The 11,455-nt window shown below is 39.6% G+C and overlaps 1 protein-coding gene across 1 annotated transcript in view; it reads left to right on the forward strand.

Moving 5' to 3' along the window:
* Positions 1 to 4,738, forward strand: part of VCP (valosin containing protein) — a 49,855-nt gene extending 45,117 nt beyond the window's left edge. Inside the window, exons 14-17 of the mRNA XM_063453787.1 lie at positions 619 to 927; positions 1,208 to 1,363; positions 3,568 to 3,722; positions 3,927 to 4,738. Of these exons, the coding sequence (XP_063309857.1) occupies positions 619 to 927; positions 1,208 to 1,363; positions 3,568 to 3,722; positions 3,927 to 4,029 (723 nt within the window). The 3' untranslated portion in view covers positions 4,030 to 4,738. The remainder of the gene's footprint in view (positions 1 to 618; positions 928 to 1,207; positions 1,364 to 3,567; positions 3,723 to 3,926) is intronic.
* The last annotated feature ends 6,717 nt before the right edge of the window (positions 4,739 to 11,455 follow it).

The following is an 11,455-nucleotide window of genomic DNA, read 5'->3' on the forward strand; positions in this document are numbered from 1 at the left end:
ATCCGTTAGCCTGGAGACCACTAAATGTGACCCCAGGTATGGATTGATACCTGGAACTGCCAGGTGTGAGCAGAAATTGTAACCCTGCTCATACCACATTGCAGTAGTAGGCATTTAAATGCCTATTTCAATGGGTGTAGCAGCTTTTAATTAAAGTGCCGCATACAAAGCATCTGTCCGTCTGAGGCAGCTTAAAATGGCCCCAGCTGACAGAGGAAAACCCCAGACACATTGTCTCTCCAGTTTATTTCCTAGGCAGTCACTTCTGATTTAGTGGAGAATGTGATTATTTAGAATGTATTACATGGTAGCACTGTCTCTCCAGTTTTTAATGTACACTATTCATTGTTATAACACTTAGAGTGTGTTAATAAATTGACTATGCCTGCAGTTGCAATGTTTTTAGAACTGGAGAACAGGGTTTACGTTTTGTAACCATGTTTTCTTTTTAGGCAGACCTAAATTCATAAATTCTTATGTAACCAGAACATTTTGTGGGACTCTATAATGAAACAGAATGTGTTAGTTTCTAAATGGCAACCTGATTAAGAATGATTTAATTTTTTATTGCATTGTTCTAAATAATTCATGCAATTATCTCTTTGTCTTGACTCACAGGCTAGACAGGCTGCTCCCTGCGTACTCTTCTTTGATGAGTTGGACTCAATAGCCAAGGCACGAGGTGGCAACATTGGAGATGGTGGTGGTGCTGCAGACAGAGTTATCAACCAAATCCTGACAGAAATGGATGGCATGTCTACAAAGAAGAATGTCTTCATCATTGGAGCCACCAACAGACCTGACATCATTGACCCTGCCATTCTGCGTCCTGGTCGTCTGGATCAGCTAATCTACATCCCTCTGCCAGATGAGAAGTCCCGTATGTCTATCCTGAAGGCAAACCTGAGGAAGTCTCCGGTTGCCAAGGTAAGAGTTTGAGATCTTTGCATGTTCCAAGTAATGTTTGGTATGTTAGCTTGTTTTTTTTAGGAGGCTTTACCTTTGTTTTATTTAGGGTTTTCAGTATTTTACTTAGTATAGTGTAGTTCATTGATACAGCTGATTATCTTCCATAATCCTTCAAACACTCATTGGTTGATAACTGTTTTAGTTAAATAGATGTTTAAAATTTGCTGTAGCAGTCTAACATGAATATTTTATTGATCTCACATATATTTTGTTCATTTTTTTTTCTTTCTTATTCTAGGATGTGGACATTGACTTCCTGGCCAAGATGACAAATGGCTTCTCTGGTGCCGATCTTACGGAGATCTGTCAACGTGCCTGCAAGCTAGCCATCCGTGAATCCATTGAAAATGAGATAAAAAGGGAGCGTGAGAGGCAAACTAACCCATCAGCTATGGTATGATCCATCTTTGCCTATCCTTTACTGTTCATTGTGCTTGTCTTCTATGATCATAGTGAGGTCTAAGGAGATCATGAGATACTTTAATGCTTTGATTTGTCCTGGGCCATTTTTACACCGAGTTTCAAACTTCACATTTGTAGGCATTAAACTCTTATAAGAATTTGGATGATCATGTTGATATGGAAAACATGGCACTGAATTGTTTATTATTTTTATTTAATCTGGATGTTCTTTGCCCATTGTCAGTCACTGCAACTGTTCTTTACTGCTCAAGACTGTAATGTCGTGTGCGTGTGTTTTCTATAGACTAGTCCATTTGTTCTGTCTTCTCTTGTTTTAAGGTCTAGACCAGGCGCAGGAAACCTTCAACACTTCAGATGTTGCGGACTGCATCTCCCACGATACTCTTACAGCGAATTTGCTGGCAAAGCATCAGGGGGATATAGTCCACAACACCTGGAGTGTCAAAGGCTGCCTACGCTTGGTCTAGACCAGGGGTAGGCAACCTTCGGCACTAGTGCCATGCACGGCACTCAAGGCTGCTAGAGCCAAACAGGCTCTGTCCTATCAGGAGTCCCAGTAAAACCTCAGATATCTGCTAATACGAAAAGGTGGTGACTGACTATCCTCAATTTATGCTTTGCAGCACATTGAGGAAGTGATCTCAGATCACTTCCTACCAGCACTTGTTAATGGGAATCCACACTGTAATAGAGCAGCTTGCAGCTGCTGTTGCAACTCCTATACTTGAGCTATACCTGGCCGGCCTGGTCCCCACTGGAACCTAGGGAAGCCACCCATACTGCTAGATATACACAGAAATGCATAATAACCCTCCCCTCATACAAATAATACGAACAGCCCACACACAAACATACACACAATCCCCACAAACGCAACACCACTGACTATCCACATACATGCACATAACCCCGCATGCAGCATCTCACATGCAATACCCCAAACAGCCCCCACAGACTACCAAACACACAATATTACATTTCCATCCACATGCAATTCCACAAGCAGCTCTCATACACAGCCCACATTCATAGGTATCATACACGATACCATAAAGTACTAATGAACATATACAATATAATAGCTCATATACGCACAAATACAGCGATACAAAGTAATTACAGTAAAAAGAACACAAGCAGAATACGGCAGCATACACACCTCAATTTAAAAAAAACAGGATCGGCACGCTCAGGGATATTGCAATCCTATATCTGCACAATGCTGCTAAAAGGTTGCCTACCCCTGGTCTAGACCAAGACACCTCAAATGTTGCCACAACCACATTGATTGAAGCTCTGTAATAGGTTGAATGCAGTCCTTGACCATTTCTGTGTTAAATGACCTATTGGGCGCTGTGGAAAAGTGTACATTAAGGAACACATAATACAGATTAAGGAACAGTGCACAAATATTTAAATCTTATCGGGCTTCTTAAAATCACCTATCTCGGCAAACAAATATGGGAATTCAGTTCCACCATATTGCCATATTGTGTTAAGCCCACCACTACTTCACAGAACCCCAATATTGATGGGTCCTATGCTAATTTCAAACGTGTAATTTTGCATTATATATGTATACTCACTATGCTCTTACAATAGATTAGATAGCTTATTTAGCACTATTCAATTTGTCTTCCACATTTAATTTAGTGTAGGACACACCGATATTGGGTACTTTTAAGTAGTGGTGGGTTTAACACAATATGGCCATATGATGGGACCAAATCCCCATATTGGCTTGCTGAGAGAGGCGATTTTACGTTGCCTTATAATATTTAAAAATGTATTTTTATGTGTGCGCTGTTACTAAGTCTGTATTATGTATGAATTCTGGCCACAGCAGCAGCACCATTCCTGCAAAATGCATGTTCAAGGTGTGCCCCCTATTACTTTTTGTCTTTGCAATTAAAACTAGTAAGTCATTTTAGCTAGAATTCTGCTCTATATGTGATAAATGGTTCCCTGTAAGGCTGAGTAAATGAAATGCTTATGAGCCATTGATAAAGTTCAGTAAATAAGTACATGTGCCTTGATGCACAAAAGGTCCTGATGTGCAGCTTTAGACTGCAGTCCTTTTGCTCCGAGGCTGCTTCTTTGTTGGTTGTGTGTGCCATACGTGGATATACTTTTGTTTTGCTGTATGTAAACTCCAAATGTTTTTTGTTTGTTTAGGAAGTAGAGGAGGATGATCCTGTGCCTGAAATTCGCCGGGATCATTTTGAGGAAGCTATGCGTTTTGCCCGTCGCTCAGTCAGTGATAACGACATTAGAAAGTATGAAATGTTTGCACAGACCTTGCAACAGAGCCGTGGATTTGGCAGTTTCAGGTAATAGTCAGGTCTTAATTATGCACTCTGACAAAATGGTAAATCTTTCTTACCACAGCAATAATATAGCCACACAATTCCATCTCCTAGTTGTTTTCTGCTTTTATTGAATAGAGATTTTTGGACATTAACTTAATGTAGGGTTTAAGTGATGTTTTGAGTAATAATGCTCCATTGGTTTTTTTTTCTGTTTGTTTTCTACAGATTTCCCTCTGGTAGCCAGGGAGGAGCTGGTCCGAGTCCAGGTGCAGGTGGAGGTACTGGTGGAAGTCATTTTACTGAAGAAGAAGATGATCTCTATGGCTAGGTGGGGCCTTGGTGCCGTCCATGTTGTACAGAGAAGAAATTCCTACGTTATTGGACACTCAGCTTTTCATTCCTCAGTCAGAACAGCACTGCACACCCCACTCCTGTTTTATTTTGTTACATGGGCGTGAGAAGAGGGGAGCCACGTCTCTCAGGATACAGGCCTAAACTTTTCTTTCTCTTCTTCCCAACCCTGTTTCCGAAGCAGCTCTAGCTCTTCTTTGATAAAATGTAGCGGGCAGGGAGCAAACGTGGTTCCTGACACGCAACATTTTTTTACTACTCCTTCAGCACCTGAGAAGCCTGCAATTTGTTGCTCATCTGCAACTTTAAATCTTGACTGCCTTCAGCCTCTTGTCAAACTCAAATCCTTTATCTCCACATAGCCGTCATCTATGACCACTTTTGTTGCCACAGTGGCCTACAGCCTGTTGCTGCCCTATGATCGTAGAAGGGTGCATATTTCTGTGTAAATGCCAAGAGAATAGTGATAGCTTTGGCAGGATGATCAACCATCGATACTTTGGCTCGTACTATTGCAGGCTTCTCCAGCTCTGACAGGATCACCCCTCTCTGTGGTGGGTATAAGAGACATTATAAAGAAAACATGCAGTGAATTTTTTATGTTGGTTTCGGGCTTATGTTATTGGATATAAACAAGATACATGCAGGTTGACGTCTAACGTGAGAATAAACTGACTGATCACTGAGCTTTGTCTGCTTGCTTCTTGCCACTAAGTGAGTTTTACCAGTCTATAGGTTTAATGCCTTTATATTTTATGAATTCAGTCAGATCTTTTTACAATTACAATGAAAAAAAATGCTTGCATTAATGTTTTAATTACAGTTATCCCTCTATCTGAGGTTGCTAAAGATGCATGTAGTGTTTTAGTGAAAAACCTAGAGTTAGATGTAATCCCTTTTGCAAAACTCTTGCCCTGAGCGTGGGCAGTTGTGACTTTAATAATGGGTGGTCGCTGGGTACACTCCTTTACACCATCTTGGAGGAAGGGGAAATGTGTCTAAAAGTTACATTCTAACAACATTTCTAAAGAAATCCTGTTTGTAAAGGACACTGAAAGGGACCCTACGGGTACCAATAAAACTTTAATCTGATAGGTTTTGTTAGCTCTATCTGCTGTATGTTTTGCAGGCTCAAATCTTTATAGTTTTTGCACAAAAAAAATGTTTAGCAGAAAGCTGCACCATACGTCTGCCCCTTTAGTCTGGCCTCATCAAATGTAAGTACACTGCACAACCATTGACCGTACTGAATGATCTGAACTTCAATCTGAGAGAGGGCACTCAGGAAGATGTAAAGTAAGGGTATCACTATCTGACCAAGGAGGCAGTCTTATGGTGCAGATTTTGCAAAACAATATTTTTTTTGTTTTTTATTGCAAAACCTATAAAGCTGCAAAAATCAGGCCAAAATCTATCAAATGCAAGAAGTTGTATTGGTGCTAAGAGTGTGCCTTGAAATTACAATTATATTAAATCTATCTGCACATTTCTACAGTTTAGAATGCTCTGGTAGAACACAGGAGTCTTAATGGCCAGCCAGAAGATCTCTACATAAGTTGCAGTTGACATGCGCTATATATCACCTTTTATTCTTCGAGCAAATCTTGAATCTCTTGTATAATGATGTTCACAACATGTTATCTGGTTGATGGATTTCAACTTCATATGTGGCATCCAATTGGACAGACTGGATGTTATGGAAGTTGTAGTGATCAGTTTTTTACAATTTTAAGGAAGATGGCTCGATTCCAAGGCTGGTTCGGCATGTTCACAGTGTGGAGGACATGCTTTTTCTGTAAGTAAATGCATATGGTGAATGGTTTGAATTCTTAAGTTAGATTATTTGGGGCTCGGGGCAGATTCAAATGGATTTAAGGTGAAAGAACAGGCCGACCCTTAAACACCATATATTGTGGTAATGCATTTACATATACTAACCCTTCAAATACATATGCTTGTGCATTCATACACACATTCACTGCACATAACAGATGTAATTGTGAGCAGAATAGTCTTTGCTAGATCAGCTGGCTAGCAGAAAATTCCCCTTTGGTAAGTGTCACAGACTGTCCAGGCTTGTCATTTTGTGAAACTTTAAGGTCTGGCTAGTAGTGTAGATATGACATTTTAGGACCCGTTTTAAAAGGAAGCTGTAATTTTCTTAGATTTTTCATATTCTGTTTTCATATCCCTATATTTAACAAATGTGTTGGTGATGTGTGAAAAATGAAATTTAAATCTAGAAATCCATACTTCTGAAGCGGAATGTCTTCATCTTGACTGCCTGGCAAACCTACAGAGAACAGGAGAAATCAAACTGTGCTGTATTGCTCCTTTTTCATTTGCAATGTTGGCCCTGCCTTTACATTGTTTGAACTGTATTATGACTTAATTTTATTAAATATAATATTTAAAAGACTGTATATTACAGGGAGAAAAGTTATGTGCAACATTCCTTCATAAGTGCCTTCTGACTCAACACATGACGTTTTCTGATTATTATTATTAATTATATAGCGCCATCAGATTCTGTAGCGCTGTACAATGGGTGGACTAGCAGACATGTAATTGTAACCAAACACCTGGACATACAGGAACAGAGAGCGGGAGGGCCCTTCTCAATGAGCTTACATTCTAGAGGAATCACTTCTACTGAAACAAGCCGTTATTTTCCCCAAATAATCACAGAGTGGGCTGAGCCTGGCTCCTGGACCCACCTTCTAAAAGTTCACCCAGGTGTTTCATTTACCTATGATGAAATTGATAAGCTTGACTGTTTGTTTTAAAGGAACTATACTGCATGTCAAAAGTTTAACAATTCTAGATATGATGTTGGGAGAGTTTCTTTAATGTTTCATATATCCAGCTATACCTGGCAACTAAGGTGTTGTGAACTAATGTTGGTTTAAAAAAAAAAAAAAATTCTCCCCCATGTTATTTTGAGGATGGTATTGGGTTACTAGTTGCTGTACATGTTTGACAAAATTGTATCAGTTTGCTTTTGTTTGAGTTGGCAAACAAATCCTGGAAAAAATATATATACTATTGGAGCTCTGGATGTTTTATCGTGAATTTTTGCACACTTGTCTTACATCTTGCACATGTAAGAGCGTTTGCCACGGAGAGAAAAATTAGTTTAGCAGGTGCCTATTTTTTAATCTGATTACTTCAATATTTGAGAGAGATAGATATAGATATATTCTGTAGCCCAAGCACAGACCCATAAAAGTCTTGGATTATAGATTACCATGTGCTATGCACAAGCTACATTTAAAAAAATAAATATATATTTATGAATATGCTACCCATTTATCAAGTGTCATGCATAGTGAAAACACATGTAAGTAAGTTTTGGTAATGTTAACTCCTATTATATTCAGTGCACTGGTATATTTAAAGGGTCACTATAGTCACCTGAACAACTTTAGCTTAATGAAGCAGTTTCGGTGTATAGAACATGCCCCTGCAGCTTCACTGCTCAATCCTCTGCCATTCAGGAGTTAAATCCCTTTGTTTATGAAACCTAGTGACACCTACCAGCATGTGACTTGCACAGCCTTCCATAAACACTTCCTGTAAAGAGAGCCCTATTTAGGCTTTCTTTATTGCAGGTTCTGTTTAATTAAGATTTTCCTATCCCCTGCTATGTTAATAGCTTGCTAGACCCTGCAAGAGCCTCCTGTGTGTCATTAAAGTTCAAGTTAGAGATTGAGATACAATTATTTAAGGTAAATTACATCTGTTTGAAAATGAAACCAGTTTTTTTTTTTCTTTCATGCAGGCTCTGTCAATCATAGCCAGGGGAGGTGTGGCTAGGGCTGCATAAACAGAAACAAAGTGATTTAACTCCTAAATGACAGTGAAATTGCAGGGAAATGATCTATACACTAAAACTGCTTTATTTAGCTAAAGTAATTTAGGTGACTATAGTGTTCCTTTAAATTGTCCATACCTGTTGTATGAGCATATCCTGTAGAGGTATTTTTTTTTTATTTTTATTTTTTTGGGTGGGCATAGGAGGACCTGGCACTCAAGCCGCTATCTGTGCATGCTTCTATACCAGGGGTCTGCAACCTTTAAGACAAAAAGAGCCACTTGGACCAGTTTCCGAAGAAAAAAAAAAAACTGGGAGCCGCAAAACCATTGCGACATTTAAAACAAATATAACACTGCATATATTGTTTCTTACCTTAATGCTATATATACAGGATCGTGCAGTCAGCTGTCAATCTGAAGAAAACAAGGACTTTCACTTAACAATGTAAAATATATTTTTGCAAATTAATAGCTAATTAAAATGTTTAATTTACCTGGTTAATGGGACTTTTGCTCCTGAACCTCAGTGCTCAGTGTCTGCACATCAGGGCTGTAAGACGTCACCTTCATTTTCACACAGGCTTGCAAGCTGTCATCTGTGAGGCGTGATCGATGTTTGTTTTTAATATAGTTCATGTTGGAGAAGACCTGCTCACATACATATGTGGAACCGAAGATCGACAGGACTCCAAATGCATACTTTTTCATGTTTATATAAGTGTTGGGGATGGCATTCCATGTTTCGAATACAAGTTTGTCCTGTTTGGGAAGGTTTTCAATATCACTCCATTTATGATTCTGAGCCAGAATGGCCTTCTGACAGGCAACATCCTCAAGAGTAGCGGTCAAGTATTTGAACTTGGACACCCATATATATTTGTCGGCTATATCGGCCAGTTCCATCTCAAGATCAGGTTGACTTACACCTGCAAATGCAGTCATATTCAATAGGGATGGATCGATCGCCAGGGGAGTGACAGGGAAGGATAATGTTTTTTTCCTCTCTGAACTCACAGAATCGTTTCCCAAACGAGCTTTGCATTGCGGTGATTGCAGACTTGAAATATTCCAAATTTATCGTATCATGACTTTGTTTGAACTCTCTCAAAGAGGGAAAGTGAGACCGTGTACCTCTCTGGAAATCTTTGACAAACACTGTCAACTTGCGCTCGAATGCCAAAACCTCCTCCAGCATGTGCAGGGCTGTGCCTCCTTTCCCCTGAAGGGTTGTATTTAGCGTGTTTAGATGGGCTGTCATGTCTACCATAAAATGTAATTTTTCCAGCCACTCTGGCTGTTCCAGCTCAGTAAAGGTGAGCTCTTTGCTGGCCAGGAAGGTTTTTACTTCTTCCAAACATGTGACAAAGCGTTTTAGCACCTCGCCTCTGGACAGCCACCGGACCTTGTTGTGAAGCAGGAGGTCAGAATATGTGCTTTCCACCTCATCCAATAGCAAACGAAACTGGCGGTGATTTAAACCCTTTGCCATTATCTTATTAACAATCTGAATGACCACATCCATCACTTTTGTGCATTCAGGGGGAAATGTTTGAGCACACAATGCCTCTTGGTGCAGGATGCAATGAAATGACAGCAGTGTTCTACCCAGCGCCTTCTGCAGTAGAGCCATAAAGCCCTTCTGTGCTCCTCTCATGCTCGGTGCCCCATCAGTAGCCACTGAGACCAGGTGGTTGGTGTTTATTTCTTTAGCACTTAAAAAGTCCAGGACAGCCTTACAGATATCCTCACCCCTTGTTTGGTTTTTTAGTGGTATCAGCTCAATCAGTTCTTCCTGTGGCCCAAAAGAGTTCACATATCGGCAGAACAGCGCTATTTGTTCAATATCACTTTTATCTTTGGACTCATCACAGGCGATGGAGTACACCACAGCTGAATTAATGTCTTGAATTTGCTGTTTGCTAATGTTTTCTGCCATTTTTAGGGTTCTGTCTTTAACAGTCTTCGCAGAGAGAGGCATGTCTTTGATTTTCTGCACAATTTCATTCTTGTTTTTGAAGTCCATGTATAGATGTTCCGAAATATTAATGAATGCTTCTTTTATATACTCTCCATCTGTGAACGGCTTCCCGTGCTTGACTATTTCCTGAGCGGCTACAAAACTAGCATATGTTGTGGAATTTGCAGACTTCACCCACTTCTTGAAATTATTTTTGCTCCTATCAACCTTCCTCATAAGTTCTGCAATGGCTTTTCGTCTCTCATCTCCATCTGGATATTTTTCAGCAAAGGCTGTGTGTTTATTGTGGAAATGTCTTGCAATATTTGACTTTTTGTTGTTTGCAAATTTCTCACCACATATTAAGCATACTGGTAAACCAGTCTTGTCAGTAGAGAATGCAAATGATTCTGTCCATGTATCATTAAACACTCTGTTTTCTTCAGAAATTTTTCTTTTCTTGCCTTTATCCATGGCTGGCCTACCGGGGGTCCAAAACAGGGACGTAATTAGAAATCAGAGGGCCCCATAGCAAAATCAATGCCCCAAAATGCCATAGAAAATTAATCAGGGCCCCAGTCTACTATAAATCATAATCAGTGCCTGATGTAAATAATAATTAATAATGAGGGCCCAATGTCATCCTCGTCATTATAAAAAGAACTTTGTTGTCACTTTTTTTTCCTTCTGATTGCTTAAAAAGATGACAACAAAGTATTAGTAACCCAGCTACTAAGGATTATGGCTGCGCTATGCTCAGTTACCCTTTATGTATTATGGTCACAATTGTCCACAAAAGCTGGTTATGCGTAACACATTTAATTTCATTATTATGACTGATCATACAGTTTACTACAGCAGATTTCAAGTAGTATCTATTAACAAGTATTAACATGCCTCCTAACATTTCAAATGGACAAAGGAATACTTGAAGAACAATATATCTTATTTATACAGACCGATTTCTAACCACATTTATTGTAGTTTAAAGACACATTACTGGGAGTATTATTGCTGTGGAGCTCCGTTATACACTCAGACACATTACTGGGAGTATTATTGCTGTGGAGCTCTGTTATACACTCAGACACATTACTGGGAGTATTATTGCTGTGGAGCTCTGTTACACACTTAGACACATTACTGGGAGTATTATTGCTGTGGAGCTCTGTTATACACTCAGACACATTACTGGGAGTATTATTGCTGTGGAGCTCTGTTATACACTCAGACACATTACTGGGAGTATTATTGCGGTGGAGCTCCGTTATACACATTACTGGGAGTATTATTACTGTGGAGCTCTGTTATAAACTCAGGCACATTACTGGGAGTATTATTGTGGTGGAGCTCTGTTATAAACTCAGGCACATTACTGGGAGTATTATTGTGGTGGAGCTCCGTTATATACTCAGACACATTACTGGGAGTATTATTACTGTGGAGCTCTGTTACAAACTCTGACACATTACTGGGAGTATTATTGCGGTGGAGCTGTGCTGTAGACTCAGACACATTTATTGTAGTTTAAAGACATACTACTGTCAGTATTATTTTGGTGGAGCTCTGCTGTAGACTCACCAACAAAATGGAGCTCCTAGAAAAGAGGGGCAATGATGATAGAAATGAG

This window comes from Pelobates fuscus, chromosome 5 (assembly GCF_036172605.1).
Source record: "Pelobates fuscus isolate aPelFus1 chromosome 5, aPelFus1.pri, whole genome shotgun sequence".
NCBI classification, from domain to species: Eukaryota; Metazoa; Chordata; class Amphibia; order Anura; family Pelobatidae; genus Pelobates; species Pelobates fuscus.